Source organism: Balaenoptera musculus, chromosome 5 (assembly GCF_009873245.2).
Source record: "Balaenoptera musculus isolate JJ_BM4_2016_0621 chromosome 5, mBalMus1.pri.v3, whole genome shotgun sequence".
Lineage (NCBI taxonomy): Eukaryota > Metazoa > Chordata > Mammalia > Artiodactyla > Balaenopteridae > Balaenoptera > Balaenoptera musculus.
In genome coordinates, this window is record NC_045789.1 from 38272694 (window position 1) to 38298303 (window position 25610).

General features: G+C 34.8%; 1 protein-coding gene across 8 annotated transcripts in view; it reads left to right on the plus strand.

Moving 5' to 3' along the window:
- KLHL8 (kelch like family member 8) overlaps window positions 1-25610 on the plus strand; it is a 51858-nt gene that overhangs the window by 16294 nt on the left and 9954 nt on the right. For 4 of the 8 annotated variants that reach the window (XM_036853120.1, XM_036853122.1, XM_036853121.1 and 1 more), the window contains 5 exons: window positions 6921-7285; window positions 17537-18085; window positions 18492-18678; window positions 22380-22523; window positions 23420-23531. In XM_036853120.1, the coding sequence (XP_036709015.1) occupies window positions 7073-7285; window positions 17537-18085; window positions 18492-18678; window positions 22380-22523; window positions 23420-23531 (1205 nt within the window). In that variant the 5' untranslated portion in view covers window positions 6921-7072. The remainder of the gene's footprint in view (window positions 1-6920; window positions 7286-17536; window positions 18086-18491; window positions 18679-22379; window positions 22524-23419; window positions 23532-25610) is intronic. The other 4 variants (XM_036853123.1, XM_036853124.1, XM_036853125.1 and 1 more) reach the window with 4 other exon arrangements.

The window sequence follows — 25610 nt, forward strand, 5'->3', positions numbered from 1 at the left end:
TCCATGGCACTTAGCTTCTTCAAGGCTTGCAGGAGAGGCTCTCACACAACCTTATATAATGTAACATAATCAAGAGAGTGACAGTTCATCACCTTTCCATATTCTGCCGGTTAGAAGCAAGTCACAGGTTCTTCTCATACTCAAGGGGATTATATGAAGGCATGACTCATTGGGGGTCACCATCATGTGTCCACCACAGTAACTTTAAGAAGATATTAATAACTATTGGGACTTCCCTGGAGGTCCAGTGGTTAAGACTCCATGCTCCCAATGCAGGGGGCACGGGTTCAATCCCTGGTTGGGGAACCTAAGATCTTGTATGCTGCGTGGCGCAGCCAAAAAAAAAAAAAAAAGGATATTAATAACTATAATCTGTAGTCTTACATTGACCATTTTGGTTCCTGTCAAAAGCTGGAAATAGTTGATGCAATTAACAATAAAGGTAATACAGGAAAAGACTAGTTAAGGTATTTATCATTTTCAGAAACTGCATAGTAAGTGAAGCTTCCACGCTAATAATACCAGTATTTGCAACATGGGTCATACTTTCATAAGCACTTGTAAATCTATTATTGAGTTTGATATAATTCTCAGAATAGTCTTATGAAGTAGATAGGTATATCTGTTTACAGGTAAAGAAATTGAGGTTAGCAAAGCCTTCAAAAAAAAAAAAAAAGCCAGTAAGTGGTATAATCACGGATTTTAACTTAAAGTCTCTTTGTTTCTGTCACTAAAATAGGATTGTAGCATAGAACTATTGGTGGTGTGAATAGTCATCAAATATGCTTTGATAATGAGTAAGTTTGACTTTATGTAAATACTAGTAAATTCGATGTGAAAATGCAAATAAAATGAGATTTTTATAATGCAAGTGTATGTGTTTAGCAACACCGTATCTCTAACCCCCAGAATATTTCTGTAAGGTAAGTGGTTTCTCTGTTTCACAGAGGAGATAACTAAAGTTTAAGCAGATTGTCATTTGCCCAAGGTTACTCAGTTGGTAAATGGTGGAACCATGATCTGACCTCAAAATCTAGGATGAACCTATTTCAGTCAAAATATCCTCTATTTTTGCTTTGCATCATCGGATAGTCTTTAAACTTAAAATTTTTAGCTCATAGCCTCTCTTTTTGGAGATAGTGCATTCCACATCCTGAAAGTCATGTGCTATTGAATTATTCTCAAATTAGATTTTTTTTAATGTGATAAAATACACATAGCATAAAATTTACCATCTTAATTATTTTTGAGTGCATGTTTCAGTGGTATTATTTACATTCACATTGTTATGCCATCATCACCACCATCCATTCCTATGACTCTTTTCATCTTGTAAAACTGAAACTCTGTACCCATTAAACAAGCCCCCCATTCTCCTCTCCCCACAGCCCTTAGCAACCATCATTATACTTTCTATCTTTATGATTTTCACTACTTGTACCTCATATATTGAATCATACAGTTTATCTTTTTTTGACTGGCTGATTTCACTTAGCATAATATCTTTAATGTTCTCAAGGTCCTCCACATTATAGCATATTGCAGAATTTCCTTTTTAAGGCAGAATAATATTTCATTGTATGTATATACCACATTTTGCTTATCGGTTTATTTGTCTGTGGACACTTGGGTTGCTTCCACGTTTTAGCTGTCGTGATTAGAGCTGTTATGAACATGGGTGTATAAATATCTCTTCAAGACCTTGCTTTCAGAGTCACAGACATAGAAAACAAACTTATGGTTACCAAAGGGGAAATGAGGGGGGGAGGGATAAATTAGGAGGTTGGGATTAACATATAGATAACCAACAAGGACCTACTGTATAGCACAGGGAACTATATTCAGTATTTTATAATAACCTATAAGGGAAAATAATCTGAAAAAGAATATATATTATATACATATGTATATATGTGACTGAATCACTGTGCTGTACACCTGAAACTAACATGACATTGTGAATCAGCTGTACTTCAATTAAAAAAAAAAGATCTTGCTTTCAATTATTTTGGATATATATCCAGAAGTGGAATTGCTGCATGATATGGTAATTCTATTTTAAATTTTTTGAGGAACTACCACACTGTTTTCCACAGTGGCTGTACCATTTTATATTCCCACCAATAGTACACAGGGGTTCCAGTTTCTCCCCATCCTTGCCAACACTTGTTGGCTTTGGTATCAGGGTAATGCTGGCCTCATAGAATCAGTGAGAAAGTGTTTCTTCCTCTTCAATTTTTTGGAAAAGTTTGAGAAGGAATGGTATTAGTTCTTTAAATGTTTGGTAAAATTTACCAGTGAAGTCATAAGGTCCAGGGCTTTTATTTGTTGGGAGATTTTTGATTACTGATACAATCTCTTTACAAGTTATAGGTCTATTCAGATTTTCTATTTCTTTGTGATTTAGTCTTAATAGGTTTTGTGTTTCTAGGAACTTGTCCTTTTCATCTAGGTTATCCAATTTGTTGGTGTACAGTTCATAATTTTCTCTTATAGTTCTTTTTATTTCTTTAGAATCAGTAGTAATGTCCCCGTTTTCATTTCTGAATATAGTGATTTGAGGCTTATCTCTTTTTTCTTTTTTTTCAGTTTTATTTATCTTTGGCTGTGTTGGGTCTTCGTTGCTGCGTGGGGCTTTCTCTAGTTGCGGTGAGCAGGGGTTACTCTTTGTTGCGGTGCACAGGCTTCTCATTGCGGTGGCTTCTCTTTTTGCGGAGCATGGGCTCTAGTCGTGCAGGCTTCAGTAGTTGCGGCACACGGGCTCAGTAGCTGTGTCCCGCAGGCTCTAGAACGCAGGCTCAGTAGTTGTGGCACACGGGCTTAGTTGCTCCACGGCATATGGGATCTTCCCGGACCAGGGATTGAACCAATGTTCCCTTCTTTGGCAGGCGTATTCTTAACCACTGCACCACCAGGGAAGTCCCTCTCTTTTTTCGTAGTCTGTCTAGCTGAAGTTTTGTCAATTTTGTTGATCTTTTCGGAGAACCAACTTTTGGCTTGATTGATTTTCCTCTATTGTTTTTCTGTTCTCTGTTTAATTTCTCTTTGCTCAAACCTTTATTATTTACTTCCTTCTGCTAGGTTTGGGTTTAGTTTATTTGTCTTTTTTCTAGTTCCTGAGGTTTTAAAGTTAGGTTGTTGATTTGATGTTTTGGGGGTTTTTTTTGATGTGTTTAAAACTGTAAATTTCCCCCTTAGTGGGAAATTAGCTTAGCTTTCGCTGCATCTCATGTTTTAGTATGTTGTGTTTTTGTTTTCATTTGTCTCTAAGTATTTTCTAATTTCTCTGTGATTTCTTCTTTGATCCATCAGTTGTCTAAAATTGTGTTAACTTCCACAATTTTGTAAATTTTTCGTTTTTCTTTTTTGTTATTGATTTGTAACTTCATTGTGTTGTGGTTAGAGAAGATACTTGGTATATCTATCTTTTAAAATCTATTGAGTCTTAATTTGTGGCCTAATATGTCATCTCTCCTGGAAAACATCCCATGTGCATGCACTTGAGAAGAATGTGTATTCTCCTGTTGTTGGGTAGTGTTCTGTATATGTCTGTTAGATCTGCTTGGTTTATTGTGCTAAGTTCTCTGTTTCCATACTTATGTCTCGTTGTTTTGTTCATTATTGTGAGTAGGGTATTGAAGTCTCCAACTGTTATTGTAGAACTGTCTGTTTCTCCCTTCATTTCTTAGTTTTTGCTCCATATGTTTTCATGACTTGTCATTATATATGTAAATATTTATAATTGTATCTTCTTGCTGTGTTGAACCTTTTATTAATATATACTGTCCTTTTTTGTTTCTTGTAACATTTTTTATTTAAAATCTTATTTTTGTCTGATACTAGTGTAGCCACTTTGGCTCTTTTTTTGGTTACTGTTTGCATGGAATATTTTTTTCAATCCTTTTCATTTCAACCTGTTTGTGTTTTTGGATCTCAAATGAGTCTTGTGTAGACAGCATATAATTGGATCATGTGTTTTTATTCATTCTGCCAATCTCTGTCTTTTGATTGGAGTGTTTATTAATTCATTGATTTTTGTAGTAATTACTGATTAGGAAGGACTTATTTCTGGTATTGTGCTGTTTGTTTCCTATGTGCCTTAGAGCTTTTTGAGCCTCATTTCCTGTATTACTGTCTTCTTTTGTGTTTAGTTGATTTTTTTTGTAGTGAAATGTTTAAGTTCCTTTCTTATTTTCTTATGTGTATACTCTATAGGCATTTTCTTTGTGGTTATCATGAGGATTACATTTAACATCCTAAAATTATAATACTCTAATTTGAATTTATACTAGTTTAGCTTCAATAACAGACAAAAACTCTGCTTCTTTACAGTTTCATCTCTACCTTTTTCAGTTGTTGATGTCACAAAATTACATCTTTATACATTGTGTGCCTAAAAACATGAACTAAAAATTCAAATTATTAAAATTGTTTAATTTCAATTTTATTTAAGTTCTATTTTTTACTTATTATTTTAAGTATTCTAAATTATGTAGGAAACATGATTTGGTATAATAAAGCAAAATTACAGTAAAATAGCTTTTTACATTAATAATTCTTTAAAAATGTATTTGTCTCTCAAATATAAAAAGTACAGTTACAAACCACTGTTATAATAATACTAGCTTTTCTAATTACCCATGTATTTACTTTTATATTCATATGGCTTTGAGTTACTGTCTAGTGTTCTTTCATCTCTTTCATCTTGTAGGTCTCCCTTGAGTTGCAGACCAGGTCTAGTGATCATGAACTCCCTCAGCTTTTGTTTATCTGGGTGTGTCTTACTTTCTCCCTCACTTTTGAAGGACAGTTTTGCTGGATATAGATCCTTCATTGACACATTTTGTCTTTTAGTACTTTTAACAGATCCACCCATTGTCTTTTGGCCTCCAAAGTTTCTGATGAGAAATCTGCTGATAATCTTATTGAGATCACTGGTATGTGATGATTCACTTCTCTTCTTGTTTTCAAGATTCTCTCTTTAGCTTTTTGGAAGTTTGATTATAATATGTCTTGGTGTGGGTCTCTTTGAGGTCATCTTTTTTGGAGTCTCTTGGATGTTTATGTTCATGTCTTTCATTAAATTTGGGAAGTTTTCAGCCAGTACTTCTTCAGATATTCTCTCTGCCCCCTTCTCTGTCTTTTGTCTTTCTAGGACTCTCATGATATGTATGTTGATCTGTTTGATGGTGTCCCACAGGTCCCTTAGGTGCTGTTTATGTTTCTTCAATCTTTCTGTTTGTCAGACTTGATAATTTTCATCGTCTTAGCTTCAACTTTGCTAAATCTTTTTTCTACCTGCCCAGATCTGCCTTCAAATCCCTCTAATGAATTTTTAAAAATATTTATTTATTTATTTTTGGCTGCATTTGGTCTTCATTGCTGCACATGGGCTTTCTCTAGTTGTGGTGAGTGGGGTCTACTCTTTGTTGTGGTGCACGGGCATCTCATTGCAGTGGCTTCTCTTGTTGCGGAGCACAGGCTCTAGGCGCATGGGCTTCAGTAGTTGTGGCTAGTGGGCTCTAGAGCGTAGTCTCAGTAGTTGTGGCGCACGGGCTTAGTTGCTCCATGACATGTGAGATCTTCCCAGACCAGGCTTGAACCTGTGTCCCCTGCATTGGCAGCGGATTCTTAACCACTGTGCCACCAGGGAAGCCCCCCTCTAATGAATTTTTAATTTCAGTTATTAATATTTCAGTTCCATAATCTCTCTGTGGTTCCTTTTTAGGTTTTCTGTTTCTCTCTTGATAGTTCCATTTTGTTAACACAAATGACTTTGTTCACATCTTCCTTTAGTTCTTTGAGCATCTTCAAGACAGTTGTTTTAAAGTCTTAGAAAAGGAACTAATGGCATTTTTACTAGACAGAGGCAGTTTCTGTTGATTTATTTTTCCCCTTGAATAGGCCATACTTTTCTGTTTCTTTGTATGCCTTGTGATTTTTTTCGGTTGTTAAATACTAGATTTGAGTCTAATAATGTGGTAACTCTGAAAATCAGATTTTTCCCTATTCCTTAAGGTTTGTTGTTTTTTTTGTTATTGTTTGGCTTTTTTTTTTTTTTTTTTTTTTAACTGTTGTGGGCTGTCTTTATGCTGAAGATCAGCTTGAGGTTTAAACTTAAAGTCTTCTCAGGTCTTTTCTGAGCCTTTTCCTGGGCATGCATGGTCACTTTCTAATTTTCCTTGTATATGCAGTTGTTTTTTAATGTCTTAGTCTTTAGTGTCTTACTCCCAAAAGGGGAAATAGTGAAAAATGCAGCGGTAAAGGGCACCAGCCTTTAAAATATCCTGGAAGTCACTTCAGATGAGAGGGAGGGGCTTGCAACAGTGGGAGGAGGTGCAGTAACAGTGGCTGGCCACCTCTTTGTCTGCACCTCTGTGATCAGAAACAGTAGTGAGCAATCAGAGGAGAGATCCCTGATATTCAGAGGATAGAGTCCTTCTTGCCTACTGTGGCTCCTGCAAACTCTGTGCAAGCTGCTCCAGAAACACATGCACAGCTGCTTGCCACATGGCTGAGGGTGGGCAGCTGCTACTGTACACAGAGCTGAAATTGACCAAAGTCAACTGTAATTTACTAAGTCTTCTGGAAGTTGTAATCCTTCAGCAGACTCCAGAGTTTCAAAATAGTTACATCAAACAGATTCTGTCAGTGCAGTTGTTGTCTGTGTGGGAGACAGATTCCTTGTACTTCCACTCCACCATCTTCCCACAATTTTCCAATTAGATTTTAAAGGAGTCCCTGATACAATTAGCTGAGGTGGCTTATGTGACATTTAGTGTAAAAATACAAAGTCACCTGTTCTTCTTTCAACAATGATTTATATGGTCATTTTACATATATGGTATTGGTAAACTATAATTTCTAGTAATCATTTTTTGAGTGGTTGTTTTATGTGTGTTTTGTTATTTTTTTTTCAGTCTCAGCTAACTGGACAATGGCAGTTGAGTAGGTTTTGAAAAATGTCTGAAGTTTAATGGACTGCATCTACCTTCTGCCTTTTCCCCATCCTTTACAAAAGAATAAATGGGATGTTTGAGAAGAGAGCTGTATTAAAAGAAGAGTGTTACAAATGGCTTCAGAACCTGTGAATGCAAAACAAGCTAGGAATCACTTCACAAAGGGGAAAAGGCAACAGCACCAGCAAATAAAGAACAGATCTTCACTTGGTGATGGTGATGGAGAAGACTCCTTTATCTTTGAAGCAAATGAAGCTTGGAAAGATTTTCATGGTTCTCTTCTTCAGTTTTATGAAAATGGAGAACTCTGTGATATCACATTGAAGGTGAGACTGTCTTTTTTTCTTTCCTCAGCCTCTTCAGTGTATTATATAAAATAAAGGTTTCTATAACCACACAAGGCAAATTTTTAGTGCTTTACTTATTATAGTCAGAATGGTTTTAGTTTCAACCCTTTTTTACATTGAAGGGGAAGGGACATAAGGGAGGGTAAGTAAAGGGAGCCTAGCATAAGATAAAATTATTATACTAATTAAATGTTGATATTCACTATTTCTTAGTTTCACTTCTGAAAGTTCTGGAGCCCTAAAACAACAAAGAGTTATTATTTGTGAAATGGATAAATTGCTGTTGACCAGATAAGCTTTTTTTTTTTTTTTTGGCCGCACCGTACGGCTTGCGGGATCTAAGTTCCCTGACCAGGGATCGAACCTGCACCCTCCTCAGTGAAAGTGTGGAGTCCTAACCACTGGACCGCCAGGGAATTAGCTTTTAACTTGTGAATTAAAAAATCTTGATGTTGGGAATTCCCTAGTGGTCTGGTGGTTAGGACTCCATGCTTCCATTGCAGGGGACATGGGTTTGATCCCTGGTCAGGGAACTAAGATCCTGCATGCTGCCTGGCGCAGCCAAAAAAAAAACAACTTGATGTATTCACTTACTCTTGATGTTGGTTAGAAGTCAGAATTCTTGGTTGTATATGTAGCTGCACTAGTGTTTTACTGTGTGTTCCTATTCTGGTGTAAGCATATCTTGTTTTTCTGCACTTTTTTGCTTTATTGTGTTTCTCAGATAATGTGTTTTTTGTTTGTTTTAAACAAATTGAAGGTTTGTGGCAGCACTGAGTTGTCAGGTGATGGTTAGCGTTTTTTAGTCTAAACATAACTTTTATATGCACCGGGAAACCAAAAAATTCGTGTGACTTGCTTTATTGAGATATTTGCTTTATTGCAGTGGTCTGGAACTGAACCTGCAGTATCTCCAAAATATGCCCGTAATTTAATCTCTATTTCAATATTACCGTCTTTAAGTGAGATTGTTTATTTTTACCTGATAGTGGAGTAGAGTGTTTTTTAGACTTGGATGAAAAAGTCTTTAGTAAACTTTGTCTAAGGGCCTATATGATCACGTTGCTCTGCTACAAAGGACAGTTTTAATAAAGTTGGATAATTGATAAAGCAGTGTTGAAGAGCCTGTGTTCTAATTGTTTCTCATAGCTCATTTAAAGTACCTCTTACTATTCTTATCTCTCAGTGTAATATTAAATTCTTTTGAGGATTTATATGTATACATGCAGCATTTTCCACATGAGATTTGCCACTTTGGGATCTTTTAGATTTTGCTTTCTGCTCCTGATAGGTCAGGTTCTTAGAGCTCAGAGTTGTGGGGATTGAGGACACCCTTAGAGAATCAGATCAGGGACACTCAGCAAAAGTCTGTAAACTGAATGCATAAATTCTGAGTTTTAGGCCCAGAATGTCCAGGAGTATAGTGTTATACTGTAAATAAATGACCTATATTCTCTTTACTTAAACTTTTAATTAGGACCTACAAATATGTAAGGACACTAAGATATTGAGAAGAAAACTATTAAATAATTTTACTAGCTTTATGTGAAATATAGCCATGTATAAATTTTAATGAAGGAAGACCTAAACTGTAGGTGTAGAACACCTGATTTGTATAGTATATTATGTTTAATCTAATGCCATTGTTCTGAATTTCAACAGAACATGAATGGTGTGAAATTCAGTGACCCACACTGGATTTGGCAAAAATAAAAATGTAAAATAGATTATTTGAATTTAATAAATTATCAGTTCATCAAATCAATATATGTTGGAAAATAATTAAATAGAATATTATTGATTGTATACATTTTATAATTGGATCTTAGAATAATTTTTACTAGCTACTGCATGTAAACTTTCTTAAGTGAAAAGTAAGGATACAGCCATTTTAGGGCAAGTGATAACTAATCTCATAACTTTTCTTTGTTTATTGGGTAACTTCAGCAATAGGTTGAAGTGAAAACCTCAGAAGACTCTATGGTGGAAAAAAGAAAAAAGAATCTGTGGTGGAAACCCCAAATTACTGTGTTTGAAGCAGTGATAGAAGTCATTTAGGAATGAGAAACTTCACTAATTTAAAGGAGCTATCATTTTTATTTTTTCAACTGTAAAATTATGATGACGATTAGGTTTTTGTGAGGAATAAGTGAATTGATAACATGTGAAGTCCTTATAACAGTGCTCAGTACATAATATTCAATAAATAATCAGCTGTTAGGATCATTATGTGTACTATTCTTGTTGTTCCAAAAGTATTAGATAATGCTGCTACGGTATATTCTGTTCTTATCATTAGAAAGAATTGTAGCTTAATCTTTTAGCAGGTCTGTTATTGGATTTGTTTCTTAATTCTAATTCAACATTTCTTAAACTTTCAGAATTTAACTGTCACAGAACAACTAAACCAAGTAGGATTATGGGTAGTTTATAATGCTCTGTTCAATATAAACTTCACTTTTTACATTCATATAACCTTGAGGATTATACTTTGATATAGTCATCTCCTTTTTTTATTAGTATGCTTCATTAGGTCATTATTGCTTTTAGGACAAGCATTTTAGAAAGACAATTATCAAAACTGGTTTTATTGTTCATATGTAAGGCCATTAGTGTGTTTTTAAATTCCAAAGTGAGCACTGATATTGGAAAAACAAACTCATTTAACAGATACTTACTAAGGTCTTACCTTAGTATATGGAGAGTATAAATAAATCTGAATAATATGCTGTACTTGCTTTGAGGGAGTTTGAAATTTATCTGGAGATAGGCACATACACAGCTAACTAAAATACAATTTAGTGATTGTCATTTTATGATATTTTTATGGAAGCATAGGAGAGGATCTGTTAACTATGTCTGAGAGGTGATTGGAAAGGCTTCACATAGGAGATTATATATAATCTTGAGGTCATTCCAGGGAAAGGTAAAACTTGTTTATATATTATTATGTATATTTATTAGTGAAAATATTTTAAAACAATATATCTAGTAGCAGCTCTAAAGTTATGTGTGAGGGAAGGTTCTTAAGGCCAACGGTTTGGTGGGGAAAAGGCAGAGGGAAATTGTCTTGAAAGGGGTATTGCATAGGTCTCATAATGCTTAAACTATACATCATAGATGAACAAGAGTAGCATCTACAAAGATGCTTTTATTTATGCTTTATGTAGTTTGAGGAAATGTCATTATCCTTGTTAAAGATCATAGTTAATTTTACCTCAAGAAGTTGATAGAGATTATTAGAGGAGGACAGTCCCTTACATCACCTCTTGATGCCACCACTGATTATGTTTCAGTCATGTTGTTTGGCTTTTTTTTTTTTTTTGAAAGTGCACGTTTCTGTGATTTTTTTTTTTAAAACAAGTATTTATAGGATTCTAATGAACACGTTCAAGACTCTAAGTGTTTTAATTATTTGCTGTCAAAACTTTCAACAGATCAGGTAAGAAAAAGTGCTCTGAAAGATTGCAGAGAAACAGTGTTTGAACTGCATTATAGTAGTATACTTCCAAGAGGTAGAAGTTATAAAATTGTTATCCTTATAAATGTAGCAGTTAACTCCTGACTGGAGAGCAGGCATAATCTAATAAAAGAGAAATGATAAAGGAGAAAGTGATTTTTTTAAAATATAAATTTATTTATTTTATTTTTGGCTGTGTTGGGTCTTCGTTGCTGCACGCTGGCTTTCTTTAGCTGCGGTGAGCGGGGGCCACTCTTTGTTGTGGTGTGCAGGCTTCTCATTGTGGTGGCTTCTCTTGTTGTGGAACACAGGCTCTAGGCGCACAGGCTTCAGTAGTTGTGGCTCGCAGGTTCTAGAGCACAGGTTCAGTAGTTGTGGCGCACGAGCTTAGTTGCTCCGCTGCATGTGGGATCTTCCTGGACCAGGGCTTGAACCCGTGTCGCCTGCATTGGCAGGCGGATCCTTAACCACTGTGCCACCAGGGAAGCCCGAGAAAGTGATTTTATATTTAACACTTAAGCATTCTGTGTTAAGACGTCTAATAAAATGATCACTTCTATTTTTGTCCATTCAAATAGTAAGTCAGTATTTTGATTTTTTTTTTAATGTTGCTCAGAAGAAGGGATATTTGAGTATTTATATCCATAGATCCTTGTTTATTCGACCCCCAAAATGCTACCTAAAAGTTATTATTTTTATTGTGCAGGTTTTTAAAGTAAACGTAGTGAGATAAGATTGTAGAACAGTGAATGTGACTAGACATTGTGATATGGTAGTTCACTACAAGCCAAGACATTGAGTCTTATACATTTAACCCCTTCTTGACCTGGCAATTAAACATGTTTATGGCTACTCAGACTGAATAAAATTGGTGGATTATTGAAAAAGAGTAGCTAATTGAGATAAAAGGGCAAAATTACAAGGGATTAAGCTGAAAAATTAGAATACAGTTTATAAATGTACATTAAAGGAGACTTGGGTATATAGGCTTTTTCCCCTCCAGTCTTTATTTCTGTTCTGTGTGTTTTCCATACATTTATTTCAATATCGTTCTCAAACATTTAGCTTGAGTTACTGTTAAGTGGCATAATTGTAAACATTTCAACCTGATATATACTTTAGTTTTTAATGATTTAAAAAATTTTAGGGGCTTCCCTGGTGGCGCAGTGGTTGAGAGTCTGCCTGCCAATGCTAGGGGACACGGGTTCGAGCCCTGGTCCGGGAAGATCCCACATGCCACGGAGCAACTGGGCCCGTGAGCCACAACTACTGAGCCTGCGCGTCTGGAGCCTGTGCTCCGCAACAAGAGAGGCCGCGATAGTGAGAGGCCCGCGCATCGCGATGAAGAGTGGCTCCCGCTTGCCACAACTAGAGAAAGCCCTCGCACAGAAACGAAGACCCAACACAGCCAAAAATAAATAATAAATAAATTTAAAAAAAAATTTAGTATGTTTGTTTTCAACAATCCATGGTAATGGGATTATACAATTAATACTTAGAAATGAAGTAAATCTATGTAAGAACAACAGTTTGCAAAAGAAGTTCACAGGATTGCCAGATTTTTTTAAAGTACTAAAAATGTCAAAGAAGTAAAACAGTTGAAAAATTGTTTAGTTATCAACATATTGAACATTATTTATTGCTTTGAAATTTTGATGAAGGGATTATTCTCAAACACTGCTGATGGATATGTAAATTCATTCCTTGTTTTTCATGGATGGTTTGGCAGTATGTATCAAGAGCTGTAAAAAGCTTATATTTATTGACTCATTAATTCTGCTTTTCAGATTTTATCTTAAGGAAGTATTCTGAAATGCTGAAAAAACTTCATGTTCTAAGATACTGTTTATATTTAAAATATGGAAAAGTTGTCTTAATGGCTGATATCAATAAATAAACTGTGTTACATCCACTGTGTAGAATAAGCATGAAGAGTTGAAAGTTTTCGGAAACTTAGGAAAAGGTGACGAAGTTCAGGACAGTCTATTATGTTTCAAAATGCATGGGAAAAAGTTAAAAGTAAATACACCAACAGGTTGACAGTATTTGTTGAATTGTGAGTAAATTTTTTCCCTTATATTTTTCTGTATTTTCTTGATTTTACACATTAAATATATATTGTAGTTGAGGGGAAAAAAGAAAACTTGAAAAGTAAGTGACCTTTAATGTAAGGTAGTAGATAGGTTCCTTTTGAAAGTCAGGGATGATAGTTAATGGGATTTTTTATATATATATAAATTTATTTATTTATTAATTTATTTATGGCTGCGTTGGGTCTTTGTTGCTGCGCGCAGGCTTTCTCTACTCTTTGTTGTGGTGTGCGGGCTTCTCATTGCAGTGGCTTCTCTTGTTGTGGAGCACGGGCTCTAGGCACACGGGATTCAGTAGTTGTGGCTAGTGAGCTCTAGAGCGTAGGCTCAGTAGTTGTGGCGCATGGGCTTAGTTGCTCTGCGGCATGTGGAATCTTCCTGGACCAGGGCTCGAACCCATGTCCCTGCGTTGGCAGGTGGATTCTTAACCACTGTGCCACCAGGGAAGTCCCTTAATGGAATTTTTAATGTTCTTTGTTTAGTGTTTTTTTTTAATGTCATTTTTAGTTCATTTTACCTCATAATTCAGCAGACGGTCATTTATTGTTTTCAAATAGAATTCTACTTAGTTTGTCATATAGTTTTTTTGGTTGGACCTAAATGTTGAATCAGCAATAAAAATTAAGGATGCTTGACTTCCCCATGTACTCTTCCCCACTAAATCCCCATGTTGGAAGTGAGGTGCCTTACTAATCCAAAAGCCTTTGTTTCATTGTATTTTTTTTTTTTTGGGCTGTGTTGGGTCTTAGTTGCGGTGAGCAGGGGCTACTCTTCGTTTCAGTGTGCGGGCTTCTCATTGCAGTGGCTTGTCTTGTTGCGGAGCACAGGTTCTAGGCGCTCGGGCTTCAGTAGTTGGCGGCACATGGGCTCAATAGTTGTGGCTCATGGGCTTAGCTGTTCCGTGGCATGTGGGATCTTCCCAGACCAGGGATCGAACCTGTGTCCCCTGCATTGGCAGGTGGATTCCCAACCACTGCGCCACCAGGGAAGTCCCTGTTTCATTGTATTTTGATACCTATTGGCTAATCCATGGACAGTTACTCAAGGTTTGGATTAGCGGTTTGTATTTCAAGCTTTTGTTAAAAAATAAAGGATCATTATGTTAATGTTGATATTCTACATATTTCACTACTTGGGTTTAAGCTTGACATGTTTTCTTTTCCCCTGAGCATCTTGAATTATCCATATGTTGACTTACCTAATAAAAATGTAAATTAGAAAATTTCCTAGTATCAAGGACATATGCTGTAGTATTTATATGATTTTAAATGGTATAATAATGTCTAATATTTTGTAGTTTGTGTATTTTTCACCCAATTTTAAACATCTAGTCTTTAGACTTCGATTTCTTTCATTTTAAAATTTCTGATAAAATATTTTTGGTAACTGATACTTATATTTATGTACCAGAGAAGAAAAATTTAGAAATAAACTCTTAAGAACATAATGAGACTACATAGTGTCAAAGGAAAGTTAATGAATGCATAGAAGCCCAAATTTTTTGATGTTCCTATTTCATATATAAGGCTCAAAGATCTTTTTAAAGTTAAGATAGGTATTTATTTATTTATTTAGTTTTACAAAAATGTTAGTTTGCATTAGCCCCACATTCACAAAACTTAGAAAACAAAAGAAAATGTCCAGCCATTATAGAACTCTAACATCCAAGTATCAATTCCTTTATTCCAGTCAAAATCAATGTTCCCAGAATTCAGTACAAAACTGAAAACACTGCTGTTACCAGCCATAGTCCATAACAGTAACTTTAAATTGTCCAAGGGGAGTAAGGAAGCATTTTAAATCACTGTCACTCCTACCGAAGGATTTTAGGCAACGAGAATTTATTCTCATACAAGAATAAATTTGCATTTTATCATTAAACAGTATGAGGGCCTTAACTGGGAATTACCAGTTTATAAACTTTCTCCCCCAAATTTGTGAATATATCTGTTAAAATTTTCTTGTTTAGAAGATGGGTATTTATTCTAAAACGGTGCATAACGGTATGATTTTGTGTGTGTGTGTGTATATTAAATATACACGTTTTAGTTTATTTGAATCAAATGAGTTACAGAGGGACAGAACCTTATAAACAACATGAAAATAGCTTGAGGGCCATTGATTTGTACAGCTTGGATGAGAAGGCATTGTAAAAATGATGTTTATCTGAAAAGTGTAGTACTTTAAAAAAAAAAAACAAACTAAAAAAACCACAAAACCTTATGTCGAGGGCTGACTTTCAGTAGATTGCAGCGAGGGAGCTGCTCTGCTACCTATAAAACCCCTACCCAGAAGCAGTCGTCTATGAATGGTTTAGCACCAGTTTCCCAACGAACGTGCTGTGCGTGACAGGCAAGGGGGCAGCCACCTTTCTGGCCGCGCCTGTAGTACCTTATTTTATAGTACTATTATGTAATAGAGTCTTTGTAAGTAGTTTAATTGAGCAAGTTTACGTCATGTGAGATTTACAAGTATTTGCATAGAAACTAAATCTCAGTGGTGGCCAATGCAGATGATCCAAAAAAAAAAAAAAAGATATTTTTAGACTATTTTTTAAATGTTTAATATCAGATTTCAGATCCCATTTTAGGGCTAATGTGAATTTGAGAACATGCCAAGCTTTCTGCTGTAGTATAGTTTACAGCTTGAATCTCAGTAGACTCTAAATCCTGCCTTCTAAATTATTTTAACAAAGTAAATATAGTATAACCAACAGAAACAATCATCTTGTACTTGTTGAAATAAGTGATATTCATTCTTCCTCTACATTAGTGAAAAAAGCTGGGTAAGGAGCATTTATAAGCAAAACCTTTTATACATTGTAACATTCCTCAGGCCTTTTTCTTTAGGAGTTATTATTTTAAAATTAGTTCCCAAATAATGAAACACAACTATAAGTGTATTACGTAATCAAAATGTTACATGGAAACAGGATAATTGCTAAAACACTACTATCCTATTACTTGTACTCATTGATTATTTAACATAAAGTGCTGGGGAAACTGGATAACTACTGTGTTAAAAAGATGATGAGTAAGAGGTACAAACTATGTGTATAAAATAAGGTACAAGGATATATTGTACAACATGGGGAATATAGCCAATGTTTTAAAACTGTAAACGGAGTATAACCTTTAAAAATTGTGAATCAGTATATTGTACATAATAACTGTAACATATAATATTGTACAGCAACTATACATCAATAAAAAAAGATATCTGTCTTCTCAGTACCAAAAACTTCCAGATGGAAATAGATTTGTGAAAAACATAAAACTAGAAAAAATACCTGTAAATATTTATGGACTGTTAGAATGATTCCCATTTCAAGCATAGCACCTAAGGCAGAAGTCATAAGGAAAAAGATTGATTGGATTATATAAAAATCCATAGGGAGTGAATAAAATTTTGAAGCATACTTAATAAAAGAGAAGTTTTGAAATGTATATATGACAAATGACTAATATTCTAAATGTCTGAGGAGTTCTTACAAATGAGAAAAAAAGTCATAGAGTTCTTAGAAGAAATAAACGTAGTCCAAAATTTATGAATGATTCAATCATATTAGTAAAAAGTAAACTAAAACAATGAGATATTTCATACATTGAATTGGCAGATTTTTCTTAACAAGATAACATTCAGAATATGGCACAAATATTGTAAACGGATCAGAAATGGACAATTTAGTAGTATGTATCCAAATAGTACTTATCCTTTGAAGCAGCATTTCTATTTTTAGGAGTTTATCTTTAGGAAATAATAGAGAATGTAAACAAAGATTCTCCTACAACAAAGTTCACTACTGTGTTTGTAATGGCAGACTATTGGAAGCAATCTAATTTTTCAACAAAGTGGTGAGATTTCAGTGTTCTTTATTACATTTCTATAAAATATCATTTCAAAATGATTTAAATAGGAAATGAAAAAACTTCAGTTAAGCTCATAGTAAATACTAACATTGATTTGTTTACTCTGCTTCAGTTTTCTCACTGATAAATTGTGGATAATAATAGTATCTACTCATAGGGGCATTGGGACAATCGAGTGAGTTAATATATGAAAAGCACTTAGAATAGTGCCTGACACGATAACTGTAGTTAACAGTATTGTGTTGTATATTTGAAAGTTGCTAAGAGAGTAGATCTTAAAAGTTCTCATCAGAAAGATTATATGAGGTGATGGATAGTTTACTAAAACTTACTGTGCTAATTGTTTCATAATATATACATATATCAAATCATAATGCTGCATACCTTAAACTTATACAACATTGTGTGTCAATAAAATTGGAAAAAAATTTTTTTAAAAAGAAAGGACTCTTAGACCAAAAAAAAAAAGTATAGTGCCTGATACATAGTAAGTGCTAGGTGATGTTTGCTATTAGCCTCATTAATTCACAAAATGCTTCTGAAATGTGAGATAATACAGAAAAATCATAGTTTATGGTATATACATTATAGATACATGTATAAAAGATTTGACTCTCACTTGGAAGAAGAAAATTGCCTGACTTTAAGAAATTGGCCTAGATTGAAAGTAAGTGACAAAAGATTACATTGTTAAAACAAATACACTAAACTTGTCTGGAGTTTTTATCCCTGCTATACAACATGTACTTGATGCTGATCTCAGGCTAATTTTGATATTAAACTGAGTCTCTCTTTGTTTTGTTTTGAACAGGTTGGCTCAAAGCTAATCTCTTGTCACAAACTGGTATTGGCTTGTGTTATTCCCTACTTCAGAGCTATGTTTCTCTCTGAAATGGCTGAAGCCAAGCAAACACTGATTGAGATCAGAGATTTTGATGGTGATGCAATAGAAGACTTGGTAAAATTTGTCTATTCTTCACGACTCACTTTGACTGTTGACAATGTCCAGCCTCTCTTATATGCAGCCTGTATTCTACAGGTTGAACTGGTGGCTAGAGCTTGTTGTGAATACATGAAGTTACATTTTCATCCCTCCAATTGTCTGGCAGTAAGAGCCTTTGCAGAAAGTCACAATCGAATAGACTTAATGGACATGGCAGATCAGTATGCCTGTGAGCATTTTCCTGAAGTGGTGGAGTGTGAAGACTTTGTAAGTGTGTCACCCCAGCATCTCCATAAGCTTTTGTCCTCCAGTGATCTAAATATTGAGAATGAAAAGCAGGTCTATAGTGCAGCCATCAAGTGGCTTCTTGCCAATCCTCAGCATCATTCCAAATGGTTGGATGAAACACTTGCACAGGTAGGGATGAATAAGATTGTGTATAGAAATGAAATGATATGAAAGCGAATCAGCATGTTCCATTTATCATAAAAAGTGTAGATTATCCATTGATGTAATATGATGTGAAAATGGCTTTGACTCTTTCCTACTTACTATACCATTTAAGGATAAGTCTGAATGTGTTTTATTTGAATTAGAAAGATTATTACCTGCTTTTTAACCTGAATATTTAAAAAATCCCTTTGAGATATCATTAGTACAGACCAGTACTGGAAATTGCTTTAGAACTTGGCACATTGAGCTTCATTCAGATTTTAGAAGGTAATAAATGAGTTTTAAAAAGAGAACATGCTTCAGTGAAAGTAAAGAATGAACTGTCCAATTGCACCTTAAATTTTATATCTGCAACTATTCACAATCTTAGGTTCGTTTGCCGCTGTTGCCGGTTGATTTTCTTATGGGTGTTGTGGCAAAAGAACAGATTGTCAAACAAAATCTAAAATGTAGAGATTTATTGGATGAAGCAAGAAATTACCACCTTCACTTGAGTAGCAGAGCAGTACCTGACTTTGAATACTCCATTCGGACTACCCCAAGGAAACATACTGCTGGTAATTAAATTACTCATTTTATCAACTCTGCTCTAAGGAATTTTGTTGTATTTGAGTGTTGGTTATGTTTGCCCAAACCTAATTGTAAGATGATTAGTATCTGATTGTCTTAAAGTAATAATTGGCAAGTAAGGTTATATATGAATTCTTACTGTGCATGATTTCAGATAGTTTTACCAATAAGCCAGTTTTTTAAAAAGCTGTAACAAGACCTATACACTCTGAAGAGACTGCTGAAATATCTTTTCTTTGGGGGTCTTTTTGATTCTTCTAGGCAGAATTAGATCCTCTGTCATTTTTGCTTAAATGACACTTGGTTTGCACATCTTACTGTGTTGCATTGAAATTTATTTGACATGTTTTGAGCCCTTCAGAGACAGGTAGATATCTTAATAACTTTGTATCCCTGGTACTAAACATGGAGCTTAACACGTATTGCATATTTAAATGTTTGTTTTTGCATTTTATCACATCAAAAGAAAGGTACTTAATACATCTAATGTTAATAGTATAACAGACCACATTAAACTCTCAGAATATAAAGCTCTTATACTTGAGGAGGCATGCAGTTTCGCCTTTATTTGCCATAATTTACAGACTTTCATATTTTCCTGAGAAAATAGTTTTATGTTCACTTATGTTACTCTTTATAAAGAATGTATTTGTGAGATAAGGGAGAATAAATGTGGTCAGTGAATTCTGGAATCAGTACTCTGAACAGAGACTTCCTGTACATCTGCTGTGACCTAATGTGGTTATTAAATAAAGAGATCCGTGGACTAGCCTAAAAACAACAAAAGGCAGTACATGGTAATGAATAGTGGGACTTTATCTAGATAGTATAAAGAAAATTTGAATGTTGTAGGTCTGCCTATGAAGAAGTAGTTCTTCTAAATAGTTTAACATGATGGCTTATTTTTCCCTTTTTTATAGGTTGATTTCAAGTATTAAATTTTTGAAATGTAGATATTTTTAGTTGTGAATCCTGTTTCAAGAAGTCAAGGTATTTAATTCTTCAGATTCAGACTTGAATTCAGAGATTTTGGTAGTCTAGGTTATATGACAAATGTATTAGACCCTCATATACATGATCTCTTACATGATTGCAAGAACTTTATAGAGTAGGTTTTAGTGAAGGATTTGATCCTTATTGTGAGAAAGATGGTGTTATTCCATTTTATGGATGAGGAAACTAAGAATCAGAGAGAGTGAAAGGATGCCCAAGGCTACACAGAACAGTGGAGAAAGGATTTGTGTCGTGATCTTCTTACTTCATTTTAATTTTTTTCCTTCCATGTCATGTTCCTAGGTGACCTATGTAGCTGAAATATTAGGGTCCACTTAACTAAAATCTAATCAATAATTGGGATTACATTCTGGAATTATAATTCCAGCTGTGCCATAAAACATCTGTAATTTAGGGCAGATTTCTTAATCTCTGAAGGCCTCAGTTTATAAATAATTTTGACTGCAGGATCTTTAAAGTCTCTTTCAACTTTAAATTTCTCTGATTTAAAACACTGAATTGGTTGGAAAAGATAGCACAAGCAGTTCTGGTCATTCATGTATGTAGTCATTCAGCAAACATATATTAAGTGCCTACTATGTGCCAGGTTCTGGGTTAGGCATTAGAAATGTAAACACACAAATAGACTATAGCCGTTCCTATTTTGAGAGAACTTTCAGTCTGATCTAGGGAAATAGACATATGAATAAGTAAATGCAATAAAGTGTTAAAGGTACTTTGATATAATCAAAAGGTATAGTGGGAAGCAAAAAGAGTGGTTATTTTTACTTTGGAAGGGACAGAAAAGGTTTTATAGAGAAAATAACCCCCAGTCTTAGTTTTGAATAATAAATAGATGTTTTTCTGGGTGCCAGTTAGAGAAAAGGGTATTCAGTTTATTTTACATATATTGAATGTTTAGTACACGCCAGGCACTGTGCTCGTCTTTATTAGTGCATAAGCGCTTAACACACTATCTTAATCTCGCTTAGACTCTGGTGACAGATATCAGCATAATCATTTCAATACTGTATATTACATGAATGAGAGTTACCAAAAGTTGTTATCAGAACGTTGAGGATGATCACTGTATGGGTGATGCAGGAGCTTAAACATTAAGGGAAAGAGAGGGAGAAAATCGCGTTGGACAGTGCAAGGCCTTTATGCTCTACTAAGTTTTTATCTTGTAGAGCAGTGGTTCTCATAGTGTGAAGCAAGTGGTAGCCTCTTGACCAGCAGCATGAGCATTCACTTGGGAAGTTTTTAAAAATTCAAAATTTTGGACCTACCCCAAACCCACTGAATCAAACTCTTGGTGGGGGAGGGGTCAGGCCCAGCAATCTCTGTTTTATAAAATAGCTCTTCTGATGATTCTGAATCAGAATAAAGTTTTTTTTTTCTTTTTTTTAATTTGGCTGAGTAGGGTCTTAGTTGTAGCACACGGGATCTTTGTTGCGGCATGCAGGATCTTCTAGTTGCAGCATGTGGGATCTAGTTCCCTGACCAGGGTTCGAACCTGGGCCCCCTGCATTGAGGGTGTGGAGTCTTAACCACTGCGCCACCAGGGAAGTCCCCAGAATAAAGTTTTGATTTGTTAAAAAAAATTGTGGTAAAATACATATACCATAAAAATTGCCATTTTAGCCATTTTTAAATGTACAATTTAGTGGCATTCAATAAAATTTTTAAGAACTACTGATGGAGGTAATGAAAAGCTGTTGAAAGAGCCTTTTAATTAGATTATTCAGTTGACAGTCTGAAAGCAAAAGAGTACTAAGTGATAAGAGAGAACAAGATTTTGCAGTAATAGCTGATGAGGGCCTGAACTAACAGTGGCTGTGGGAATAGCGAGGGAGAGAAAGGACACCTCAGGGAAGGAAGAGGTTGTTTAGGTGGGTGAGGAAGGGAGATCTTTTATGTTGGGTTTGAGGTGCCTCTGGGACATCAAGTGGAAATGTGGCTTAGAAATGTAGATTGGAAGGCATTATGATACAGATGGAATTTTAAGTAGAAGGATTGAACTTTTCCTGTGTAAGCATGAAGTATGTGAGAAGTAGGCTGAGAATGAAACAGAAAACATAGAAAAGAGAAAAATGATTGGAGAGAAAAGGAGACTTTGATATGGAAATCAAGAGTTAAGGAGTTTCCAAAAAAACTAGGGTTATCAGTATATCAAATGTTGTAATTGTATTCAGTCAGAAATTAACTTTATGAATTTGTTGGATTTTTTCATGACCTTACTAGCAAGAGCAATTTTTCAGGATGGGTGAGGATCTCAACCGTATTATACTGGAATGTTAACAAGCTGAGATAACTGATGTATTCTATTCTTTGAAAAGTTCAAATGAGGGGCAAAAAAAGAAAATTAGATTTTTAGTGGTATAATGACATTAAATGCTATCCAAATAACTTTTTTTATTCCCATTAATCAAAATTTTGAGTTCCTAAGTTTTTTTCCACACTTATTTATCTTTTTTTTTTTTTTAGTTAGGGGGAATTTCCTGGCAGTCCAGTGGTTAGAACTCCATGCTCTCACTGCCATGGGCCTGGGTTCGATCCCTGGTCAGGGAACTAACATCCCACAAGCCGTGTGGTATGGCCAAAAAATAAAAAATAAAAATAAAATAAGCTGTAAAAAAAAAAAAAAAATTAGGGAGCTGTGATTTTAACCTCTATTTTGTGGCTTTACCTTTAGGTGTGCTATTTTGTGTAGGTGGTCGAGGTGGATCGGGTGACCCCTTTCGCAGTATCGAATGCTATTCTATCAACAAAAACAGTTGGTTCTTTGGACCAGAAATGAACAGTCGAAGGCGACATGTGGGTGTAATCTCAGTGGAAGGTGGGTCTGCTTTTGTGTTAAATCACATCGTGTCACCACAATGGTCTTTTAAATATTTGAACTTTGAGAATTTCTTTCTATAAGAAAATTCCTACGTTATAAAATATGTTTCAGTATATCAAGTTATTTGGTGAATGTTTACTTGCTTTATGCCCATAGATGCTCAGTGTACAGTCTCTTGCATATAGATGCTTAACAGGAGATGAGTATTAAGGAAAAGGGAGTTAAACTATTCTGAGTTATATTTACAAAATAACCAAACTAAAGAAAAATATTTATTGAACCCAAATAATAAATATATATTAACTTTTTTCTATACCTGGTTACAAAAAATGAATTAATTGCAGAACCATGGATAAATTGTTAGGAGAATAAAAAGTCACTTTTCTTCCAATTATAAAAGTATAAATGCTTTGGGGGGAAATATGAAAACATATTTTAATAAAAAACAAAAATCATCCATAACCCAGACACCTAAATAGTTACAGTTACCATTTTGGTATGTTAATAGTTCCAATTTTTATTTGTTTCATTTAGAAAAGGTTTGATATATTAAGAGTTTTATATTTTCTTTATACAAGAGCATTTTTTCATTTTATTAAACATTCTTTGCAAGGATGATTAGTGATTTCATCTACTAAGTAATAAAAAGTTGGGAAACCTAAGGGCGGGATAATGTTTGAACATTTAAATAACTTGTAAAACAGCATGTTTCAGGCATTTTATTAAGTAGAAGCTTACATTTATTTTCATTTGACTACTGAAGTGACTTGATCATAATGTTGAACAGAAGAATACTTGTTGAAAGCTAATTTATTGTACTGTTTTAACTATATATTGATTATATATAAATTTATTTATTTGGAAACAAATGAAAATACTTCTCTACTTGACAGGTAAAGTGTATGCAGTGGGTGGACATGATGGAAATGAGCATTTAGGTAGTATGGAGATGTTTGATCCTCTCACTAATAAATGGATGATGAAGGCATCAATGAACACAAAGAGGTAGATGAGCATGGACATTTATTTTGATTTGTTGGTGGAAGATAAAGAAAGCTTCCTATAACTGAAAGGGCTAATTTTTTACTCTATATTTTTAGAAACTTTAAATACCTTCTTTTTTTTTTTTTTAATTTCATTTCATTTCATTTATTTATTTATTTATTTATGGCTGTGTTGGGTCTTCGTTTCTGCACGAGGGCTTTCTCCAGTTGCGGCAAGTGGGGGCCACTCTTCATCGCGGTGCGCGGGCCTCTCACTATTGCGGCCTCTCTTGTTGCGGACCACAGGCTCCAGACGCGCAGGCTCAGCAATTGTGGCTCACGGGCCTAGTCGCTCCACGGCATGTGGGATCTTCCCAGACCAGGGCTCAAACCCGTGTCCCCTGCATTGGCAGGCAGATTCTCAACCACTGCGCCACCAGGGAAGCCCTAAATACCTTCTTAAACATATTTTGTTAAAGCATCCAATGTGATGCTTTGTTATAACTTTTAAAATTTTCCTGAGAATTAAGAATAGAATCATGTCTTTGAGTATGATAATGATTTTCATAGTTTTGACTCATACCTGAGCATTTATTTAACTTTTTATTTTGAAATAATTTTAAATTTTCAGAAAAGTTTCAAAAATAGTTGTGTTCCTATGTACTAGTGGTGCTCAACTGAAGATAATTTTGCACATGGGGATACATTAACATCTAGTGTTCTATTCTTGATTAATTTAACATAGTATTTTTTAACTGAGTTTTCTTGTGTGTTAGAAGTATGAAAAATTAGATGGAAATGTGAAGAGAGTTCGGCTGAAAAGATTTTTGGCCTTTTTTTCACTCATGAGGAGAAAGAATCTTAGTGGGAAAAACCTAGTCTTAAAATACGCTACTTATCTATAAATGACATTTTAATACTTTAGTAGGGCTTGATTTATGCTACGTGGTAACTACAAACAGTTTAAATTCTAACACATGAATTAAAATGGGGGAGAAAATCCTTAAGTACATTTTTAATCTTTATACTCTTGCCTCTTTATCATCTTAAGCTGGTTTTTAGCTGAGAATTGAGTGAAACTTGTCTAACAAAATAGCAGTTGAATTTCTTTAATCTTCTAAAATATACCCTGAGCACTACAATAGCTTTCCAACTGTATAAAAAATAATAGAACTGCAATTATTGTCTCATGTTATTTGTTTTTATAATTTGTATCCCCCCAAATCATTGTTTCAGTGTGCATTCCAAAATAATATTCACATGTTAAATACGTGATTTTCTCTTTTTCCCCCCTTTTCTTTTTCATCTTTTCACTAAAATGGATACTGATGTTTGTTCAAGGTATAGTTTTATTGAAACCCATCATCCTAACAGAGCATCTCTAGGGGTTGATTTATTTATTCAACAAATACTGGTTAAGTGCCCATTGCAAGATATACCAAGTGCTGAAGATACAGCAATAAATAAGACAGGGTCCCTACCTCCGTAGAGCTTACATTCTAAAAGGCAAGATAGAAATAAAGACATAGTTACAAGGGTAATAATGCTAGCACCAACGTAAATAAAGAATGCTTGAGAGTGGAGTCCCATTTAACCTAAGGTCTGAAGGAACAAAAGAACTTAGACTGATTAAGTGGTGGGTGGTGTAAGATTGGTGGATGGAAAGAGATGAAGAGCCTTTGAAAATCTGGAGATGAATGAGAGCAGAGAGCATGAAAGAAGTCCCGTGTGGCTGACAGATCAAAGGGGATAGTGTCAACAGATACAACTGAAATAGCAGACAAAAAATAAAGGCCTTTCAAGTTTGCCAAGATTTTTTAATCTGGTGTGCTTTGAAATACACTTTTTTTTTTGATAGCAGGGGAGTGATAGAATCAGATTTCTCTTTTCAAAGATCCTCTGCTATGAAGTGGAGAATGTATTTGAGGAAGACCAGAGTGAAAACAGTCTGGGAAACCAAAAGGGTTATTGTAATATTTTTAGTCGAAGAAATAACGGTGGCTTGGACTAAAGTGGTAGAAGTTGAGATAGAGGAAAGAGGACATATTTGAGAGAGTTCAGAAGTGTACAATCAACAAGATTTTATGATAATTAGATGTGG